Below are 24,146 nucleotides of genomic sequence, written 5' to 3'. Positions count from 1 at the left end.
TAAATCCAATTAGACAAAACCTCTAGATGATAAAATATATCTGTCTTTAAATATTATTTATTAGGGGTGTTGTTTAAAAGAACGTGGTACACAAATATGGTATGGGAGCAGGTGGTAGGGCATGAAAATAAAACAGACTTGGGAAGGAATTAACTGAGTTGCTAAAGGTGAAGGTAAAGGTTTTCCCCTGACGTTAAGTCCAGTCATGACCGACTCTAAGGGTTGGTGCTCATCTCCATTTCTAAGCCGAAGAGCCGGCGTTGTCCGTAGACACCTCCAAAGTCATGTGGCCAGCGTGACTCCATGGAGCGCCATTACCTTCCCGCTGGAGCGGTACCTATTGATCTACTCACATTGGCATGTTTTCGAACTGCTAGGTTGGCAGGAGCTGGAGCTAACAGTGGCCACTCACGCCGCTCCCGGGGTTTGAACCTGGGACCTTTCGGTCTCCAGCTCAGTGCATTAACGCACTTTGCCACCGGGGCTATGATTTTACAAATTAAGCACCAAAACATCATGTTAGACAACAAATTTGACAGAAAAAGTAGTTTGATATGCAGTAATGTTATGTTGTCATTATTGTATTTACGAATTTAGCACCAAAATATTACGATATATTGAAAACATTGACTACAAAAATGCCTTGGATAATCCAGAACCTTGGATAAGCGAGTCTTGGATAAGTGAGACTCTACTGCAGGGGTCCCCAAACTAAGGCCCGGGGGCCGGATGCGGCCCATCGAAGCCATTTATCTGGCCCCCACGGCACAAGGGCAGAAGCGGGTCGGGCTAAATGACCCAAGGGGTCTCTTCTTCTCTTACAACCCTTATTATTATTATTATTATTATTATTATTATTATTATTATTATTATTAACATTGAGGCTGGGTGGCCATCTGTCAGGGGTGCTTTGCTTGTGTGTTTGGTTTGACTAAATGGCTTACGGGGTTTCTTCCAACCCTCTTTATTATTATTATTTATTATTATTATTATTATTATTATTATTTTATTATTATGACACAGCAAACAAGATAGATATGCTGGATTTCGTATCACACAATCACAAGTCGAACTCTTCCCAAGTGTCTAGGACTGTGTGATGTATTTTCGGATGAAGCATGCAGATCCCAGCAGGGTGGCCTTTTGCAGTTGGCAGATCGTAATTTTGTCAATGTCTATTGTTTCCAAATGCCGGCTGAGATCTTTTGGCACGGCACCCAGTGTGCCCATCACCACCGGGACCACCTGCACTGGTTTCTGCCAGAGTCTTTGAAGTTCAATCTTGAGGTCCTGATAGCGGCTGAGTTTTTCCTGTTGTTTTTTGTCAATGCGACTGTCACCTGGGATGGCGACATCAATGATCCAAACCTTTTTCTTTTCCACAACTGTGCTGTCTGGTGTGTTGTGTTATTAGGGGGTTTGACTAAATGGCTTACGGGGTTTCTTCCAACCCTCTTTATTATTATTATTATTATTATTATTATTATTACTATTATTACTATTATTATTATTATTATTATTATTACTATTATTATTAACATTGAGGCTGGGTGGCCATCTGTCAGGGGTGTTTTGCTTGTGCTTTCGGTGCACAAAGGCAGAAGGGGATTGGACTCAATGGCCCAAAGGGTCTCTTCCAACCCTCTTTTTTATTATTGTTGTTATTATTTATTTATTTATTATTGCTCGGTGGCCAACTATAGTCCGGCCCTCCAACGGTCTGAAGGATCGTGAACTGGCCCCCTGTTTCAAAAGTTTGGGGACCCCTGCTCTACTGTATTTAAAGAGGTAGAAGCGTTCAGCACCTTGGAGAGCTCCTATCAGGTTCCAGCACTGGACTACAGCTCTGGAACCCTGGCACTGAAATCCCACAATGATTATGGAAATTCATGCAAATCACATTCTCTCGGCCTCAGTGGGAGTCCAATGGGAGCTCAAGATCCTGATCCGGGTTGTGACCTGCTTCCCAGCCTTAAATATTCACGTGGCGCAGGAAAGCTGCCTCCTTTAAAGCACCTGGTAAAGAATTGTTGGAGTCACGCAGGAGGCACGCGGCAGGATTGTGAATAGAAGCTCCCCCTTCTCCCCACGCAGCCCAAATTGAGGCCCCGCCCACTCATCTTCCAGCCCCGCCCCCTGGGCGATCTATGGGGTGGAAGGCGATCCGTCTCTCCATTCCAATTCCAGTAGGATCGGATAGCGGAGGGGAAGCAGGGATCTGGGAAAAGGGCAAGGAAAAGAGATCCACTTTCCTTCTGCAGCTGGAGGAGAACGAAGGGACAGCAGATGCAGTAGGAGCTTCACTTTCCTTCCCTGGTAAGTCTCAAGAAGGGTGTGTTTGTCTCTATCATGGATGTGAGTCTGTCCCAATGTTATGTTTCCCATTTAGTAAGCCAAACTTAGTAAGAAAAAGCTAAAGAGTTGGGGAAAAATGATTCATCTGTCATGATGTGCATACACAATGCAACCAAGGATGCTTCTACACTGGAGAAAGGATGCAGTTTGACATCACCTTGGCTCAATGCTAGGGACTCATGGGAGTTGTAGTTTGGTGAGGCACCAGCTAAAAACCTTGTGAAGCTACGTGGTTTTATAGCATTCAGCCCTGGCAGCTAAAGTGGTGCCAAACTGCTTTAATTCTTCAGTGTAGATGCACCCCAAATATGACTTTCCGGTTGCTTGGTCTGAACAAAGTGGGACCAAGCTGGGTTTATGTTTAATGGTTGGATGTTTAAGTTAGAAAAAAATAGGATGCATCTATAGCAGGCAAGAAGCCCTGGTAGCGAAGTAGTTAAAGTACTGAGCTGCTGAACTTGTGGACCGAAAGGTCCCAGGTTCAAATCCCGGGAGCGGAGTGAACGCCCACTGTTGCTCCAGCTTCTGCCAACCAAGCAGTTCGAAAACATGCAAATGTGAGTAGATCAATAGGTACTGCTCCGGCGGGAAGGTAATGGCACTCCATGCAGTCATGCCGGCCACATGATCTTGGAGGTGTCTACGGACAATGCTGGCTCTTCGGCTTAGAAATGGAAATGAGCATCAACCCTCAGAGTCAGACATGACTGGCCTTAACGTCAGGCGAAACTTTTACCTTTCCCTATAGCAGGCATGGGCAAACTTTGGCCCTCCAGGTGTTTTGGACTTCAACTCCTACAATTCCTAACAGCCTCAGACTATTTCCTTTTCCCCCTCAGCTGCTTAAGCAGTTTGAATCTGGGGAGTGGGGTGAGCTCCCGCTATTAGCCCCAGCTTCTGCCAACCTAGCAGTTCAAAAGCATGCAAATGTGAGTAGATTAATAGGTACCGCTTCAGCGGGAAGGTAACGGCACTCCTTGCAGTCATGCCAGCCACATGACCTTGAAGGCATCTATGGACAACGCCGGCTCTTCAGCTTAGAAATTGAGTTGAATACCAACACTCCGAGTCGGACATGACTAGACTTAATGTCAGGGGAAACCCTTTACCTTTACTAAATTCTTTAGTGCAAATGGATACTTTGTCTCAGTCTCGCTCTCTCTGTTTCTCCTTCCCACTCTATCCCTCAGCTTAACCTACCTCAAAGGGTTGTTATGAGGATAATCATGAGTAAGAAGGCAATGCATTATTTGGAGATTAGATAAGAGAGAAAGGGGAGAAATGTACCAAGAAAACTGAGCTTCGTAGTGGTTGCAAAATCCGGAGCCCAATATTGACATGTAATTGTTAAATGTTCAGGGAGATTGTAAGGTTGTGTAAACTATGTCCCTCATATAGCTGCCAATAGGCTTGATGCCCTGGCTTCTTATGACCTGCACAGTCAGAGTAAAGCTTGGGGATTTTGCTATATATATATAGCAGAAGATATATATATCTTCTGCCAGCCTAGCAGTTCGAAAACATGCAAATGTGAGTAGATCAATAGGTATCGCTCCGGCAGGAAGGTAATGGCACTCCATACAGTCATGCCGGCCACATGACTTTGGAGGTGTCTATGGACAATGCCAGCTCTTCGGCTTAGAAATAGAGATGAGCACCAACACCCAGAGTCAGACACGACTGGACTTAACATCAGGGGAAACCTTTACCTTTACATATATTCTGAGTTGTGTTGATTTCTGTGAGTAATTATTAAAATTATTTTCCCAATTTATGGAATGAGTTCTATATGTATATTGACCTCTCCTCACGTGGAGGACTTCTGCATGTGCTACAAAACAGGACTACTAGAAGTGATGGTCCCTAGACTAATACAATTCTTACTAAGTTTCCAGGAAAGAAATAAACAATTGTAATTAGTGGGCACAAATGTGGCACCAGGTCCTAGGGGAGAATTTTGTTAATCAGATGAATTTTGTGGCTTGGAACCATGGTCCAGAGCTCAGAACAAAGTATGTGCCACACAAGGTTGTTGTGCGTTTTCTGAGCTGTATGGCCATGTTCCAGAAGTATTCTTTCCTGATGTTTCGCCCACATCTATGGCAGGCATCCTAAGAGGTATGTGCCACTTTTCATGTAACTGCTGTCCTAGTTTAAACATTATCTTTGTGAATAGCAATCTGAATTGTATTGGTATTCCCAACGTGAGTACACACATTGAATCAATAAGAGATACATAAGTGTTGATTTACTCTTCAAATGTAACAAAATAACTCTGCAATCTCCTCTCTGTGACACTCAATAAAGAATGCCATCATGTCCTCCTCAGTCTTTTCTTCACTGAGGTGATGCCCAGCTCTTTCAACCTTTCCTCCTGTGTTGCGTTTTCCATATCTCTGCTCATTCTTGTTGCCCTTCTCCAATGTGTCTATTTATCATTATGATATTTATGATGTCTCATTGGTTGCTACCTCTGTTGTTTTTTTATAGGAGGTACAAGAGAAGGCTGAGAGTTTATGGTTGGAATCTTGCTGGTTAGTCCTGATCAGAGAATCAATTGTTGAATGGTAAGTAATGCATCAATAAATCCCATTGCTTCCAGAAGTTTGTTCTCATTGGGACCAACAATAGTGTAAACCAAGAGTAGGAATAATTGTATTGCAAACCCCACATTTCTTGCATTGGCTGTGCTGATGAGAATTGTTAGGTTTGAAGTTCGAATGGTTATTCCTGGATTGGCACAAGTCCATAAACAGTCAGCCATGAATTCATATCACATTTTCAGGGAGAAAAGAAGTAGCAGTGTGTGCAAATATAATACCAATCCTTTGCACATTAAAAAATTAAAGTACAAGTCTCTGTATCATGTGGATACACCTGTTCCCCCAACCAGTCTCCAAACTGAGCTACATCTTAGCTGCTATTGTGTGCTTGCATAATTACCTTGGAGAAAATGTATAGGAGTGGAACAACACTATTGCACAACAGATTTCCAAACATTCTAAGGTCTGGATCATCTCCCAGCTGTTGAGGTTAAAGACCTTCTTGTTAAAGAACTCTACAGACTTGCTGTGCTTCCTTAGTGGAGTTTGTGCATCAAACTAATGTTTTGGAAGAAGTGAAATTCCCTTTACCCCATCTGATATCCTATACATCCCAAATTACATTGTACATCCAGCAGTATAATAAGTTGGGCAACTCACTAGCTAGCCACCTATGTACATCTTTTAAAACATTTTCCCACATTCAGAGTGGTATGCATTTTGAAATTCTGCTGCTATTTCTCAGATGGACTCTGACTGTGTTACAGACAGAGCTTTATTCTGAAACCCATTATGGCTAGAGCATTGAATGTTTCTTTAAAAGTTGAGATAATTCATTTCTCATCTCCACTTAAGCATAGAGATTCTGGGGACTACAACATGGAAATATTTTATAAAAATATGGAAAGTTTGCTTTTTCCTGAACCTATGGGAAAAGGTAGGAGCCGCTGATGGCACAGTGGGTTAAACTGCTGAGCTGCTGAATTTGCTGACCAAAAGGTTGGCAGTTCGAATCCGGGGAGCAGAGTGAGCTCCCGCTGTCAGCCCCAGCTTCTGCCAACCTAGCAGTTCGAAAACAAGCAAATGTGAGTAGAACAATAGGTACCGCTTCTGTGGGAAGGTAATGGTGCTCCATGCAGTCATGCCGGCCACATGATCTTGGAGGTGTCTACGGACAACACCGGCTCTTCGGCTTAGAAATGGAGATGAGCACCAACCCCCAGAGTTGGACACAACTAGACTTAACATCAGGGGAAAACCTTTACTTTTACCTTACTGGAAAAGATAACATTTCATTCTTCCCCCCTCCAGTGAGTTAACTGATGCACCTTGCTTTTTCATTTTGAAATCAGTTTGCATGAACTGAAGTAAGATGAGGATAAAGAAATGAAGTGGGAGGAAGAGAGTAATAGAGCATTTTGGAGATGTCTGAAAAACTGGATATTGTTTTTATTTACTTATATTGGTTTTAACTGTCATATTTTGTTCTTGTTCTGGGCTTGGCCCGATGTTAGCCACCCCAAGTTCCTTTGGGGAGATGGTGGCGGGATAGAAAAATAAATTATTATTATTATTATTATTATTATTATTATTATTATTATTATTATTATTAGGAAGACAGTCTTTGCCAAATTGAGATATTTAGAGGTATCCAAATAAAAACTAGGATAAATATTGTCAAGAAACTTCAAATAATCATCAAAGTGACAAAGGTTATTAATGATGAGAAATGGATGAGCTACAAGGTCCTGCAACTTTGCTTGTGCCTGAGCCTCCTGGGAAGTGCAAGATTCTCCTTTTCCATTCCCATCTGCAAAATTAATTGAATACAAACTATATTTTTGCAATTTGAACTCAGTTTGCGGCAACTAAAGCAAGTTGAAGATGAAGGGAAAAATAGAAGGAGGAAAAAAACCTGGAAGACCTTAGAAAGCGGCTTAAAATGGGGGTGATAGAGAATTAATTGGGACCTTCCATGCTAAATTGGAACATTTGGAAAACACAGTAATATGGGGCAAATTATACTGAACTGTCCTTAAGAACGAGAGGAGGGCGGCTTTCTCACCCAACCCTGGTACTTTGGTTAAGCGTTACACTTTCCCAAGAGCTTTGAAGCAAAAATTGCAAAAGCTTTGAAGAACTTTGAAGTAAATGGTGATTCCATTCCATTTTAATAAATACGTTTTGGAGAGGGAAGGAGGGAGGAAGGGTGTGATTGTCAATATTCTTTCTGTATTTACTATCAGTCAGCCAAGATTATTCAATTAGCTTATTTTTCTTTACAATTCCCGTCAATTATGACACACCACTTTAGTGGACAATTAAAAATACGAAAGTCAGGAAATTAGATTTCCCCTCTGAGCCATTAGCAGTAATGATTCTCCTTGTTGTCTGTTTTATGGAGTGACCAAAATGTGACGGCAATTAAAGAATAATTTAATGTGAGGCAGGGTGATGTTGATGACCCAACAATGTTAAATGGGATTCGAGAAATACAAAGATCGGGAGCTGGCGATCATGATGGGCCAAAGAAGGCAACTTTGTGTGGACACTGTCAGTGCTGCAAATGCTTTGTCCTTGTTTAGGGCACTTTTCCCTGGCCTGGGATCCTTTGAAAGTCTTGAATTACATTTCCCATCACTCCAGACATGCACAATGGCTGGAATGATGGAGATTGTTCCCCACCATGGGATGTAGAAGTTTAATCCAGTGCCTAAAAAGTCCCCTTGGGGAGATAGGGTGGAATACAAATAAAGTTTTTTTAATTATTATTATTATTATTATTATTATTATTGTGTCGTCGAAGGCTTTCATGGCCGGGATCACAGGGTTGTTGTATGTCTTTCGGGCTGTGTGGCCATGTTCCAGAAGCATTCTCTCCTGACGTTTCGCCCACATCTATGGCAGGCATCCTCAGAGGTTGTGAGGTATTATTATTATTATTATTATTATTATTATTATTATTATTATTATTATTATTATTAAAAAATGAATTTGTTATTAGTATAGGCAATTAGGTTTAGCCCAAGTTATTTTGTTGTTTAAGGTGTAAGGGGAGGCTAGGCTACCACCTCTCTCCTACCTGTGGATGTGTCTTCAATTTGCCTTTTGACTTATAGCAACCTCATGAACTTTAAAATATTTTATTAGATAAGAAATACAAAAAGGCGGTTTTGCCAATTCCTTCTTTTGAAATAGAGCCTACAGCACTTAGCCCATTCAATATACAAAAGTAAACTGAATTGAATGCTGAATATTACTTCAACATTGGCAAAAGGGTGAGCCCCCAGTGGCGCAGTATATTAAAACACTGAGCTGCTGAACTTGCAGACCGAAAGGTCACAGATTCAAATCTGGGGAGCGGGGTGAGCTCCCGCTGTTAGCCCCAGCTTCTGCCAACCTAGCAGTTCAAAAACATGCAAATGTGAGTAGATCAATGGGAGTAAGTTCTGCTCTGGCAGAAAGGTAACAGCACTCCATGCAGTCATGCCAGCCACATGACCTTGAAGGCATCTATGGACAACACCGGCTCTTCGGCTTAGAAATGAAGATGAGCACTGAACCCTCAGAGTGATGGACATGATTGGACTTAATGTCAGGGGAAAACCTTACCTATTGGCAAAAGGACAGTGTTCTCTGTGGCACATGTAAGCAGCTGGCCTTTGAAGGACAGGCCATGTGGCGCATAGAGCTGTGCCTTACAATGGAGGAACGTGGGCTAATAGATTTGCAAGAAATGATTGGGAAGCTCCCAGATCCTCCAGCTGTTCTGGTTTGGATGGAACACTCTGGATCAATTCTCAATCCTCCCTCTTTTTCAGCTGTCTTTAAAATGTCCCAGTTTCTCTCTCCTCCAAATTTCATCCTGGGGAGAAGAGAGAAATAACGAAAAATGTCCATACTCTGATGTTACTTGGCTCCACGTGCCCTAGTTTTCGTCTGCGAAATGTTGGAAGGTATGTTCTTATCCTGCTTCCTTCCCATGTTAGCCATGTACACTGCTTGCCTCACTAGCTAGTAGTAAAGCCTGCCCTGAAGAGTATGTGCATTGTACAAGGATATGTTGGCCCTCTCTATATATTGGACTTTAACACTTAGAAGATACAGACAGTTTGGTTATTGTAATCCAAAACATTGGGTGTGTCAAACATCCCACTACTAGGTTTACAACAGTCATTCTCAATCTGTGGGTCCCCAGTGTTTTGGCCTACAACTCCCAGAAATCCCAGCCAATTTACCAGCTGTTGGGATTTCTGGGAGTTGAAGGCCTAAACATCTGGAGACCCACAGATTGAAAACCACTGGTTTACAAGGTCTTCATCCTTTTCTGCTAAATAGTAATGGTGCGTCACCAAACTACAACTCCCATGATTCTATAGCATTTGGCCAGAGCAGTTAGCATAGTATCATATTGCACTAATTCTGCACTTTAAAAAGCATGAAATCACAACTATGATCCCAGCCTCCCATGTCAAGACCATTTCCTTTTGGCCTTATGAGTGCTGGCTCCATTTAAGTGGGATTTGGTGTCAATGGCAATGGAAAAAAATTGAATTCACTGCCGTTGCGTCTTTAGGTGTTGATCAAACTTAGAGGAGCATGTTCTTAGCTGAAGAGTCTCACTTTGTCTGTCTGGATGATGTCAGACAGAGCTCAGCCTGGCTCCACAGAGGCGAGTATGGATCAGAATACAAGAGTTCCCAGAGGACCTTAAATCTACCATCTCTTATTCCCTCACTGCTGAAATGTCTAGTTTTGTCATAGTCTGATAATGTTAGTGTTTTGTTTTTGTTTTTTAAAAAAAATACACAGTAAGAGTTGACCTGTGAATATCAGAACAATGGTTGGGTCTTCTATTAGGCAGAGTGAGAAAGCCTTAAGTAAGATGCTCGAAAGTGGCATCTAGATGCCTTTGGGGACCATGGAAGATGTGGTTCCAGCATTAGTGCTGAAGAAATATATACTCTGGATAGCAGGAGAAAATGGTACAAAATTCTCATTGATCTATTATGCTTTCAAAGAGGGTTCCTGGCTGTCTGGAACCTGTTATTTTAACCCAAGAATAAATATGTTGTCAAAGGCTTTCATGGGATGAGGATGCCTGCCATAGATGTGGGTGAAACGTCAGGAGAGAATACTTCTGGAACATGGCCATAGAGCCCGGACAACATACAACAACCCCAAGAATGAATAATTCTGAATATTCTTTCCAGCCCTGTCATCTTTCCCCAAGTTATGTTTTAGTCACTTAGTTTTTGGAAGTTGGAGTTGGACCAGAATGGAAAAAGTCAGTTTGCACTAATAGTGGTTAATGTATCCCTTTCTGTAAGGGTAAAGGTAAAGGTTTTCCCCAACCTTAAGTCTAGTCATGTCCGACTCTGGAGGTTGGTGCTCATCTCCATTTCTAAGCTGGCATTGTCCATAGACACCTCCAGGGTCATGTGGCCGGCATGACTGAATGGAACACCGTTATCTTCTTGCCGGAGCAGTACCTATTGATTTACTCACATTTACATGTTTTCGAACTGCTAGGTTGGCAGAAGCTGGGGCTAACAGTGGGAGCTCACTCCACTCCCTTGAACCACCAACCTTTCCATAAGGGGCAGAGAAATTTTGAGGCAAGGGTTTAGCTCAGCACTTCTCTTGGGAGAGTTATAGTTCTTGTAGATTATCAGCGAGCAGGCATCCTGAACCGATAGCCTCCGGAGGTTAGACTGTGGCTCCTGCTGGGAAGGATGGGAGTTGTAGTCCAATCTCTGTGCACCCCATCATATTTAGTAGAATCATAGTTGGAAGAAACCACAAGAACCATCCAGTCTAACCCCTCTGTTCATTAGCAGGAATTCCCTTGATTATTTATGTTCATAACTATATTTTGGATGTTGCATTTTGGAGATATTGTGGTGTACCGAAGGCAGTCACATCTTGGGCTTCTACAATAAATCTAGGACTAAGATCCTGGTGTGAGTCCTAGTTTAACAAAGCTCCAGTTACATGTAAGGGAGAATCGGTGAAAGTCTTTGTGATGAAATACATGTGTTCCATATAAGCACAAATCTGCTTGTTTATAGCGGTGTTGATCTGTACATCCACAAAGGGTTCCAAGTAGGACTGGGAACATGTCACTCTCCAGATGTTTGGGGGCTGCAGTTCCCATCAGGCATAACCAGAATCTAGATAATGGGAATTGTTCTCTTTCCTTGATCTCAGAGTTAGAAGGGATCCCAAGGCTGTCAAGCTGAATCATAAAGATTGCCTGCTGTAATTGCATCAGCACCAGGGCATGCAGTGCCTTCCCAGAAGCAAATCAGTTTAATCTTGCCAGTGAGCAATCTGAAAATGTCTCATTCACCTTATCAGGAGACAAAGGCAATAGAGTTAGATCCACAGCAATTTCCTCTCCACTAACAAGAGCACATCTGTTTTGGATAAATTTCATTTCTGTCACCTTATGCTCTCATCTCTTTCTATTGAGTTCTTTGCTGGTCTCATATATACTGAGTCCAGAAACAGATGCTTTTCTGTAAGGCAGCATGAGGATGTGTCCAGGGGAGTGATTTTTCAGGAGGTAGGGAAATCTTTGCATATATGGACAAATCATTTCCATAGTTTTCTCCCTGCTTTGGGGGAAAATAAATGTTTCCTGTGCAGTGTTTTCCTTGGACTGGCACACTCCAAAAGCATCTTAGGGAATTATGCTCTATACCAGTGTGGTCCAATTACATTATTAATAATATAATAATAATTATAATTCACTATTATAATTGCATATTTATATTACATGCAATATTACTAACAACATTCCAATATAGTCGTATAATATAATATATTGTATGTATATATACTTGTAAACCACCCTGAGTCCCCTTCAGGGTGAGAAGGGCAGGATATAAATGTCGCAAATAAATAAATAAATGTCACAATATTAATTTCTTTTCTTTCTGGAATGTCTCACATTCCTATACTAAAGTTTGATTGGCCCTCGGATAACTAAAGGTTGGACCATACTGCTCTATACAATACATTTGAAAACTCCATCTTTTTTTTTGCAAAGAAGATGAAGACTGTGTTTTCTGTAAAAAACTCCAGGATGTATTTAGAAAACACTTTGTGCATTTATATACAGGGTCTGGAGCCCCCAGTGGCACAACGGATTAAAACGCTGACATGTGGAACTTGTTGACTGAAAGGTCAGTGGTTCAAATCCAGGGAGCAGAGTGAGCTCCCGCTGTTAGCCCCAGCTTCTGCTAACCTAGCAGTTCAAAAACATATAAATGTGAGTAGATCAATAGGTACCCCTCTGGTGGGAAGGTAACGGCACTCCATGCAGTCATGCTGGCCACATAACCTTGGAGGTGTCTATGGACAATGCCGGCTCTTTTGCTTAGAAATGGAGATGATCACCAACCCCCAGAGTCAGACACGACTAGATTTAATGTCAGGGGAAAACCTTTACCATTACCTATATAGGGTAGTCCTTCAGAAGACTTTGGGAAGTGTAAATATCCAGAGAAAATGGCACCAAAGACCCACTTATGTGCTATATTCCCAAGTTTCAAGAAATCTTTGTTTCAGCCAGGAAACTAATAACACTGAATGTATTTCCAAGCCAATCATAACACAATGCCTAGATGCTGTTAGTCCAAGGACTTCTCTCTGTATGGCTATGCACCTGACAGTCTTTATTTATTTATTTATTTATTTATTTATTTATTTATTTATTTACAGTATTTATATTCCACCCTTCTCACCCCGAAGGGGACTCAGGGTGGATCACATTACACATATAGGCAAACATTCAATGCCTTTTAACATAGAACAAAGACAAGAGAAACACAGGCTCCGAGTGGGCCTCGAACTCATGACCTCCTGGTCAGAGTGATTCATTGCAGCTGGTTGCCGCTGGCTTGCTCTCCAGCCTGCACCACAGCCCGGGTCTCTATCTAGTTGTCTCATTATTTCTGGGGCAAGAAGAGAGAAGGATGCAATTAACCGTAGTTACTGGACAACCTGTCCCCACCAGGAACACATATGTTCTCTGTGTCATCAGTGCCAGTCCCTATTATTGGCTTTATCCGTTCTTAGTAAATACAATGAATTAGTCACCTTTCTGTCCTGACTCCAGGAAGTTCAAGTCAGTGTGCATGATTCTTCTTTCCATTTTATTCACACAACAATCCTATGATATAGGGTAGAGTAGCCTGAAAAAGAGAGAGAGGATAGTGACTGTTTCAAGGCAGGGGATCCCAGATCCCCTGCTCAACTTCGAAAGGCAATTTGCTATGCTTGTGACGGAAGAGCAAATTACTTTTAGCACACATTATCAAACATTCTTGAATATGAAGACTCTGTCTGAATCCAATCGTGATTCTACGCTGACCTGTACGCCCAGAGTCAAGCATCACTCTGAGCCTTTTATCTCCAATCAACAACCACATGGTGCATTTCATTAGCTTCTTATGATAATGTTATATGGCGTTTTTGTTGGTCTTAATCAAGCTGTTGTGCAATGATAGATTATGTTAGCCTGCAATTATTTCTATTGGGAACAGCATAGCTCTCTGCAAGGCTATTAACAGTGACTGATATCTAATGTCAACATTGGGAACCTTTTCCCCCCCTTTCTGGCTCATAAACTGCTTACAGTCTACCTGTCAGGATCCAAGCATGCTGGTTTTATTGAAATTATCTGTACAAGGAAGCAGCGAGTTATGATTTGCTGAATGTATCAAGGCAAAAAAGAAAAGAAAATATATACTTAATATACTTTATTTATATTCTATATTCTATATCTCCCTGAGGGGTCTCGAAGCAGATTACAGGTACATATATGGCAAGCATTCAGTGTCGTTATATAATTGACAGAGACAGATAGCACATTTATTTATTTATTTATTTACAGTATTTATATTCCGCTCTTCTCACCCCGAAGGGGACTCAGGGCGGATCACATTATGTACATATAGGGCAAACATTCAATGCCCATAAACACATCGAACCGAGACAGAGACAACAGACAGACAGACGCAGAGGCAATTTAACCTTCTCCTGAGGGGATGTTTGATTCTGGCCACAGGGGGGAGCAGCTGCTTCATCATCCACTCTGATGGCACTTCCTCACTTCCTCATTCCAACGTTGTAAATTAGTTAAACTTGCCTCCCCACTTTTATAAGTGGTACCTTATTTCCTACTTGATAAATGCAACTATCTTTCGGGTTGCTAGGTCAGCAATGACCAGGGGCTATATTTTATTTTTAATTGATGGGTGCTCACCCCGCCACGGGCTGGCCTCGAACTCATGACCTCATAGTCAGAGTGATTTATTGCAGCAGCTGTTTACCAGCCTGCACCACAGCCCGGCCCCATAAACAGAGGCAAAGCTTCACTCTTTTATCTCCAACATTTGGCTATGCTTAACTTGGCCATGGGGAGGTGCAAGTTGTGTCCAACTCAGTGGGGTGGTGCTCATCTCCATTTCTAAGCCGAAGAGCCGGTGTTGTCTGTAGACACCTCCAAGGTCATGTAGCTGGCATGTCTGCATGGAGCGCTGTTAGCTTCCCTCTGAAGCAGTACCTATTGATCTACTCACATTTACATGTTTTCGAACTGGCAGAAACTGGGGCTAGCAACAGGAGCTCACCCTGCTCCCCGGATTCAAACTGCTGACCTTTTGGTCAGCAAGTTCAGCAGCTCAGCAGTTTAACCCACTGTGCCACTGGGGTCTCCATAGATTATTACAATTAGGGAACTGATACAATAGGGAAGGAAAGAATATAGGAAAATATTGGAAAATTGTTTAGCAAAAAGAGGTTTCCTGACATTTGAGGAGCAACTTCGGAATACAGGAGCAAACGCATGATTCAATTAATAGTTATTTGAACCGTCTGCCCTCCTCCATTTGATATGCTGGGAGATCAGATAGAATGATATAGTTGCACGAGATCACAAGAACTATGTAGTTCTCTCAAACACATACTGGTTCTTGTTAATATGGCTAAATTTTTAATTATACTTTTTAAAATTTACACACTTGTTTTAATTCATGTTGTGAGCCTCTTTGGGTCCCATTAAGGTGGAGAGCGGGATCCAAATGAAATAAATTAAAACGCTGCTAATTGTGGGTGGGAGCATACTCGCAAAATCAGCCCGGGCTGTGGCGCAAGCTGGTGAGCAGCCAGCTGCAGCCAGCTGAGACCAATCACTCTGACCAAGAGGTCATGAGTTCGAGGCCAGCTCGGAGCCTGCGTTTGTCTTTGTTCTATGTCAAGGCATTGAATGTTTGCCTTATATGTGTAATGTGATCTGCCCTGAGTCCCCTTCGGGGTGAGAAGGGTGGAAATACTGTAAATAAATAAATAATCATGTTCTAGATTAGACATCAGAACTGTTTTTTCTCTCTCCAAAAAGTCAATACACATATTTGTTCAAGCCAGTGACTCTCACATGTAATCTATCTGGATGAGCCGAGATGTCAGAGCTCTTACAAAGGTTGTTAAAATTAAGCTTGATTGGTCTAATTCTTCCTTCCAGATAAAGGAACCAAGAGGAAATAAGCCTCCTCTGGGATCTTTTGGGGGAGTTTCAGTTTTCCAACCATCTTAGAAGATGCAGATTAATGGGGTGTTGGGGCCCTCTTTACCCAGAGCGAGCTGACTCCCTGGATGCAGCAGCCTCTCTCTGTTTCTCAGATCAGCTCTTGCAAACCTCCAGGCTGCTATCACAGTGTAAACGGATAAAAGCCGAGAGAAGTAACACACACAAATCAGCAAGATAGAAAATACCCATTTCCAAAGTAAACAATAATTTTAAAATGAAGCAGCCTTCTCTGCCATGAAGCTCCCTGTCACTGTTCTTATTAGCCATAGGAAATGGTTCTTCCCGAGTTCTTTCTCCTTCCAGTCCTGACCCTTCATTCACCTCCCGCGGTCCCAGAAGAATATTAACCTTTGTCCAGCTCTTATTTTCTTTGTTAATTTGCTTTGCTGATCCCAACTGAGGATGACTCTGTATCTGTTACTCTCTGTGCTGTCAAAGTGGATGGGGAATTGCAGGCACAGGTTTAAAAACTCTTTAATTGCCATGACTCCATGCTACAGATTTATGGGAATTGTGGTTTGGTGAAGTATGCTTCTCTGAGTCGATGAGAGGATATTGTTGATTAATAACTTTATGGATACATTTATTTATTTATTTACAGTATTTATATTCCGCCCTTCTCACCCCGAAGGGGACTCAGGGCGGATTACAATGAACACATATATGGCAAACATTCAATGCCAACAGACAAACAACATTCAGTTTTTAGACAGACACAGAGGCACTTTTAACATCTTTCCAGCTTCACGATTCCGGCCACAGGGGGAGCTGTTGCTTCACCGTCCATTGGTGGCTGTTCTTCCTCTCCTTTTCCTCGTGAGCAGTTTTATGGTGTTGTAGATTAGTTAAATTAGCCTCCCGCATAAAGCGTACCTAAATTTTCCCTACTTGACAGATGCAACTGTCTTTCGGGGCTGCTAGGTCAACAGCAAGCCGGGGCTATTTTTTTTTAATGGTCAGAGGCTTAACCCGACCCACGCTTCGAACTCATGACCTCTCGGTCAGTAGTGATTTATAGCAGCTGGTTACTAGCCAGCTGCGCCACAGCCCATTTGATAACATTTGATGGTTATGTTCACTGTCACTTGGAGATGTGCTACTTCTATTCCACCATGTATCCATTCCTGATAGCTGGGATTTTCTTTGCCCAGGAAGTCAGAAAGCATAGGGTGAAAAAGAGAAGAAGGTCACAGTTGCCCGAGACTTGATGCCAAATGGGCCAGAATGCTTTATGCCAGTTGGCTGGTGCAGGGCTGGTGGCCAAATCCTTTATCTAAACACATAGCTGTCTCACTGTATGGTTTGTAAACCAAGGTTCCCTCTTGACATTTTCTGGGCCTGCAACCAATAAGAAGGAAATTCTTTAAGGTCATTGCTAACCATGGCATGAACTTATGGCCACAGTGGAAGAAAGAGTGGCCCTATGCCCACTAAAGAGAGTAAACAGCAGGGTGCAATGCGAAATACCGGCTAATGATTTCTCTTAGGAATTTCACAAAATCTCACCTTGCTAGAATTATGTGCCTCTGTCATATCAATGTTTTCCATCTTGGTCAAAGTTCACCAAGGCTGAACCCCTTGGTAAAGCCCTGCCTCGTGCAAATGTACTCACATAATTGGATGCATGTAGGGATAGAATGACTATTTTAAAAGAAATTTTAAAAATTGTCAAAAAAACATATTTTTTCAAATAATGAGAAACACAAATGAGAAGAATCCTGGAGAATATTTGCAGTTTGGGACTTATTCTGTGCAAAGTTGCATTTTAGTTGCAAAAACTGAATTATTTTCTGTACAGATTTTTTTCTGTACAGAAAATAATGTCCACATGGAGAAATATTATGTATGTGCAAAAAAACCAACCCTGTTTCCTGTGCCAAAAAAATATTGGCTTTTGAGCAAAATAGCTGTTTGAATTCTTCACAGACTAATTCTTATAGAATTCTCATGAATTCTGAATAGGCCTTGAAAACTGGGTGGTGTTCTAAAATTTTCTCAATTTGCCAAGAAAATTGCTAAAATTATTAATTGTTTCCCTTGAAAAGAAATGTAATTAATAATTGAATCCTTAGTTGCACTATACCACTCTTCTGCTGAATACCACACATTTCACAATCTATTTATCTGGCCAGAAAGAACCAGTAGGAAAAACATGAGGGGAGATAGACTATATGTATTTCTCTGGTCTCTGTTCTAGAAATGTCATTTATATCCTGCTTTTTATCTAAAGTGGGGCTCAAAATTGGATATAAAATAACAAGTAAATAATAAGTAAAACAACACATAGTTAAAAACATATAAAATTTCAAATTAAAAAAATAATATCAAAATGTATTTATTTATTTACAGTATATTCCGCCCATCTCACCCCGAAGGGGACTCGGGGCGGATCACATTATACACACATAGGGCAAACATTCAATGCCCATAAACACATCAAACAGAGACCGAGACAGACAGACCCAGAGGCAATTTAACCTTCTCCTGAGGGGATGTCCGATTCTGGCCACAGGGGGGAGCAGCTGCTTCATCATCCACTCTGACGGCACTTCCTCATTCCAGGTCGTAAATTAGTTAACCTTGCCTCCCCACTTTTTTAAATAAGTGGTACCTTATTTCCTACTTGATAGATGCAACTATCTTTTGGGTTGCTAGGTCAGCAACGAGCAGGAGCTATTTTTTATTTTTAATTGACAGGTGCTCATCCCGCCACGGGCTGGCCTCGAACTCATGACCTCATGGTCAGAGTGATTTATTGCAGCTGCTCAACAGCCTGCGCCACAGCCCGGCCCCTAATTCTAATATTGTAGAATTAAAGTATTTAATCTGGAAGCATGACTTATCCAGAACTCACTTACAACAGGATCCTGAATTGTCCAAGATCCCAGAAAAATATTTCTATATTTCTGGCCAGAATGCTTGAAAAGAACACATGAATCTTTTTCCTTATCATCTACACATTGACTCAGATGTAATTTCTCTCTCAACAGGTGAAGTGCCTCCAACATGCCTTCCAGCTATGAAGCCCGGAGCTTCTACCTTTCCATCTATGTACTTGCCATCCTAACAGGGCTTCCCACCAACTTACTGGCCTTGCATGCCCTTGTTAAGAAGCTGAGGACCAAAGCAACTCCCAATAGTATCCTCCTCTTCAACCTCACCCTTTCTGATCTTATCTTCCTGGCTTTCTTGCCTTTGAAGGTATCTGAACAGTTTGTGGGCCACTGGGCTCTGCCTTTATTTTTGTGCCCCCTTAGTGGCCTTCTCTACTTCAGCACCATCTACACCAGCACCCTTTTCCTCACAGCAGTGAGCGTGGAGCGATACCTAGGTGTAGCGTATCCCTTACACTACAGGCTGAGGCGCCATTTGGTCTACGTAGTAGTGGCCAGCCTAACCCTCTGGACTTGCTGTTTTGGGCACTGTAGTATTGTGTACATCACAGAGTTTCACCCGTACAATTTCTCTCTACCAGTCAATTTCTCCAAAGACCTCTGTTACAGGAACTTCACCAATGAACAGCTCACCATCCTGCTCCCCGTCCGCCTAGAGCTGGGCATTGTCCTCTTCCTGGTGCCTTCCTTGATCACCTGCTTCTGCTATTTTAGCTTTATGAGGATTGTGATTACATCAGCGCATATCCGCAAGAGCAAAAAGCAACGCGCTGTAGGATTGGTGGCAGCTACTTTAGCTATTTTCATAATCTGTTTCTCACCCTACAACATCTCCCATGTGGTTGGCTTCATCCAGTGGGAAAGTCCCGAGTGGAGGGACGAAGCCTTGATTCCCAGCACCTTCAGTGCCAGTTTGGACCCCATCATCTTCTACTTTTCTTCTTCTGCTGTACAACGTTCATGTTGGAACTTTCTGAACTGGGTGAAAAGGATCTTTACATTGCCTTCTTTGATGCATAAGGTCTTCTTCAGAAAGACTCAAAACCTGAGGAGACCAAGCCCTCAAGAGTCCATTTGCTCTTCGAAGCTATGACCTCCGCTCTCTATGGGAACTTCCTAATTACTCCTGTGTCTGCCAAATAATAGACAGTAAAATAGGAGTAGTTTCCTCCAGAATGGAAACTCTCAAGTCATATCTGGTATTAGAATTTTTGTTCCACAACACTGATGTAAGTATTGCCCTCACTGGCTTGAGGAATCATAGTCAGCCTTCTTGCCTCTTGGTTTTTGATATCTGAAAAGAACGATAAGTGAACTCTACCATCCTCCATCCAGAATTGGAAAGAAGTTGTTTTGGAGATGAATGGAGGAAACTAATTTGGTGAGCATGATCTCACAATTTTTGACAAGTTGAAGGTGGACGCCCATCTCTTCAATGAGAAAGGGGAAGTATTGTGTATGGTTTCCCCTTGACATGGCACTTAAGGATTCAAGAACAGGAGGTGCAACTCATTGGTCCCTGTCTTGCAAAGTTGCTTAAAGACACTTGCTGGTGGAGGCAAAACTTATTGAACTGGCAATTAGAAGTTGCTAGTAGCAAGAGACCTTTGGAGAGTAATATAGACTGTGTGGCACCGTGGAACAGTCATGGTGCCTGGCACTCAAGAAGAATATCTTGAATACTGTCCAATATATCTGCCACCCAAAGAAGTTATATCATTGTGCCTTATGGGAGGGTTAGCTCTGCTATCATGGAACATCCTTGAAATGTATCTAGTTGCTCTGAAAATCTGAGTAAAATTGGTTGTCTCAACTTGAATGGTTAGCATCATCTTACAGGATGCATGGGCAAGTGTCTCTTTAGCACTGACCAGAGTCATTATAGGGTTCAGCGCCCTCTGAAATAGCCTCCGGTGGCAGAAAGAGTTGTTGAGGAAGATGTGGGGAAATCGGCAGTTAATAAGGTTACACCAGTACCGGAAGATAAAGCAAGGAGGAAAATGAAATTCAGAGGGAGATTTTATTTAAAAACCACAAAGAGACTTTAAAAAGCAGAAGGTTGTAATTTGTGTGGAAACAAGGTCTTGATTTGCTTATATTTGCACTAACAGTGTTGATCTTTCTTGTTTAAATCTGTGGTCTCCTTCCCTGGTTTTAATATATTTTGAAATGCACTGATCAGAATATGTAATGTGGCTTTCAATTGTATGTAAAATGCCACAAGGGCCTGTTTTACAGTGGATGCTATTTCATACAAAGAGAAAAGTGTGGAGGATTATAAAGCTGCTGCTATGAGAATTATGAAAAATCATAGCACTTGAAAATTTGGACGATCTTGGATACCATGCGTAGAATGGTTAAGATATTTGAGAGCAGATCTAATTCTCAGTTTAAGCATCTCCTGGATTAATTTTCTCCCTCTATGGCCATTTAAATCTATATATATATAAAAGAGTGATGGAATCAGGGCACCGGACAAAACAGCAAAACTACAGGCCCCCCAACTTCGAAATTTGACAACACAACCCATCATCCACGGCTCTAGGTTGATACAACAAAAAGAAAAGAAAAATGAAGTCCTAATTAGAGGGAAAGGAATAATCGTTTTTATCCAATAGCTGCCAGTTAGAAGGATAAGCTCCGCCCACTTGGTCTCCTAGCAACCCAATCAGCCCAGGGCCTCAGTTTCGCTGTTTAGTTTAAATTAGAAATGGTCAGAACATTAGAGACTCATCTCTGGTTGCTTGAGAGTTTGTATTAATGCTATGACAGTCTACTCTCATTTAACCGGCACCCGAGGGGAGTGGTTGATGCCGGATAACGGAGAGTCGTCTCTGGTTGCTTTAGAGTTTGTATTAATGCTATGTCAGTTGACTCATTTAACCGGCACCCTTGGGGAGTGGTCGATGCCGGATAACGCAGTCATCTCTGGTTGCTTGAGAGTATGTATTAATACTATGACAGTTGACTCTCATTTAACCGGCACCCGTGGGGAGCGGTCAATGCCAGATAACTGAGAGTCGTCTCTGGTTGCTTGAGAGTTTGCTGCTAATCCACCTGGCCAACAAACAAATCCAAAAAGCCACAGCAACGCATGGCCAGGCACAGCTAGTGGATTTATAAATGTCTATGGCCATCCCTGAAGGACTGTTGTTGTTGTTCTTGTTGTTGTTGTTGTGCCTTCAAGTTGATTCAAATCTATGATGACTCTCTCATTGGGTTTCCTTGGCAAGGTCTGTTTTGTTTAGAGGAACCCTTTGCCTTCCTCTGTGACTCTGAATGTGATTTGCCCAAGGTAACCTCATACACTACAACATGCTGGCTCTTGAGACCCACAAATTCTTCCCCAAAATTGATTGTTGACTTTCATTTCAACTAAAGGGAGAAGACATCAATTCGACAGGTATACACTTACAAACTGGACAATCACATGATGAGAAATAGGTTACTAGCAGAAATATATAAAATGTAGTCCTGTGACTTTAACATCATCACTTTTCTCCTCTGAAGGTTGAAGTGCCATTATATCGCCTTTGTCCACTGGCTATGTTTTTATTTTGTGATGTTGTGTTTTATAGTTTGATACATTAATTTGTTGTGATTGATATGTATTTTATATTGTTGTATTTTATTATATATTGTTGGACCTGGTCCCCATGTGAGCCACCCCACGTCCCCTCGGGGAGATGGGGCAGGATACAAGAATAAAGTTGTTGTTGTTGTTGTTCTTGTTATCATTATTATTATTATATGGTTTTGATGGATGAAGAAGCCAGTGGAGCTTCAAGAACGTACATAAGGTATTTGATGTTTTCTATTTGGCCCACTACAGATATATTTTGCACATTCTGGATTTTTTAAAATCTTGATTCATAGCTGCATGGCTACCCCGATGTATCTATATATATAAAAGAGTGATGGCATCAGGGCAGCGGACAAAACAACAAAACTACAGGCCCCCCAACCTCGAGATTTGACAACACAACCCATCATCCACAGCTCTAGGTTGATACAACAAAAAGAAAAGAAAAATAAAGTCCTAATTAGAGGGAAAGGAATAATTGTTGTTATCCAATTGCTGCCAGTTAGAGGGCTAAGCTCCACCCACTTGCTCTCCTAGCAACCTACTCAGTCCAGGGGACAGGCACAGTTAGGCCTCAGGACTCTTCCACACTGCCTATAAGATACAGTTTATCTGATTTTAACTGGATTATATGGCAGTGTAGACTCAAGGCCCTTCCACACAGCTATATAACCCATTTAGAATCTTATATTATCTGCTTTGAACTGGATTATCTTGAGTCCACACTGCCAAATAATTCACTTCAGTGTGCATTTTATACAGCTGTGTAGAAGGGGCAGTTCTAGGCAGATAATATAAGATTACAAATATACAGTAGAGTCTCATTAATCCAACATAAACGGTGTCCTCTATCCTCACCACTTTCACAGTACACAAACAACCAAATGCATACTAAACATAAAGACAACCATACAACAGACATTCAATACCACCACTACCTCAACAATTTCTCACCAACACCACCAGACAACGCCACAGCAACGCGTGGCCGGGCACAGCTAGTTTCTTATATTAGTTGAGTTGCTTTCAGAGAGACTCCTTTTACTTAAGTCTCTCTGTAAGTCATTGCTGACCCGTTGTGGTTGCTCCAGTTAAGAGCCCAATTTATCATTTGGGAAGCATTGTCCCGATGACAGACTGAAGAGCATGTCTGATGTATGGACCTCTGGAAAAAGCCGATCTCATGATTTATTATTATGGAGGTGGTCATAACTCTCTATGTGTGCATGCGATGCAGAGTGGCTCAGAGAGAGATAAGCATGTATTAGAGAGAGCTATCAGAAAAAGGACAACATTGCTGCTTTTGAGACAATTTGTTTGGATGGCACGAGTTGGAACAAGATCAAGATAGGGCTTTTGTGTGTGTGACCAGCTTGGGACAAACTTCATCTCAAAATAGACGCAAACAGTTTAAAGCACTGGAAAAAATGTGGATATAGAGACAATAAACAAAGTTTCTGGGTTCATGGCTTGATTTAATCTCTCCCATCCCCTGTCTCCTGGGTGCCAAACACTGCACACAATAAAACAATTTCAATATAGTAAGATACCGTGGAGGTTAAGAACACACAATTAGCGAATGTTTGCAAAGCACTTGATGCTCCACGATGAGATCACAATGTGATAATGTCTTCAGGGTTATCTTCTGTGGCAAAATAAATAAAATACATGGACCCAAAGATGGAGTGAAAATCTGTCATGAATGCTGTCTGTAGCAGAAGTAGAAGCAAGCACGAACCAATAGGTACAACCATTAGGTTCATAGGATGAGTAGAGCTGTTAAGAATTTCATTGGATTGGTTTTGAAACCCAGTGTATTCAACCATCAGTTTAAGGATGCTCCCGATGGCGTAGTGGACTAAAGCCTCATGACTTGAAGGTTGAGTTGCTGACCTGAAAGCTGCCAGGTTCGAATCCCACCCGGGGAGAGTGCGGATGAGCTCCCTCTATCAGCTCCAGCTCCATGCGGGGACATGAGAAAAGCCTCCCACAAGGATGGAAAAAACATCAAAACATCCGGCTGTCCCCTGGGCAACGTCCTTGCAGACGGCCAATTCTCTCACTCCAGAAGCGACTCAAGTTGCTCATGACACAAAAAAAAAATCAACACTGGTAGTTCTGTCTTTGGTCCTCTAGATCAGTGGTTCTCAACCTTTCTAATGCTTTCTAATATA

The 24,146-nt window shown here is 41.9% G+C and overlaps 1 protein-coding gene across 1 annotated transcript in view; it reads left to right on the top strand.

Annotated features, from left to right (window-relative positions):
• Positions 1-2,144: 2,144 nt before the first annotated feature.
• The window catches only part of LOC103279937 (free fatty acid receptor 2), an 87,752-nt gene continuing 65,750 nt past the window's right edge, over positions 2,145-24,146 (top strand). The window contains exons 1-3 of the mRNA XM_008117293.3: positions 2,145-2,316; positions 4,846-4,922; positions 18,486-22,114. Of these exons, the coding sequence (XP_008115500.2) occupies positions 18,502-19,482 (981 nt within the window). The 5' untranslated portion in view covers positions 2,145-2,316; positions 4,846-4,922; positions 18,486-18,501 and the 3' untranslated portion in view covers positions 19,483-22,114. Of the gene's footprint in view, positions 2,317-4,845; positions 4,923-18,485 lie in introns of the transcript that reaches the window.

The sequence above is a fragment of the Anolis carolinensis genome, unplaced genomic scaffold, assembly GCF_035594765.1.
Source record: "Anolis carolinensis isolate JA03-04 unplaced genomic scaffold, rAnoCar3.1.pri scaffold_10, whole genome shotgun sequence".
NCBI classification, from domain to species: Eukaryota; Metazoa; Chordata; class Lepidosauria; order Squamata; family Dactyloidae; genus Anolis; species Anolis carolinensis.
Note: the sequence above shows the minus strand (reverse complement) of the source record. Positions and strands in the feature narration are given on the sequence as shown.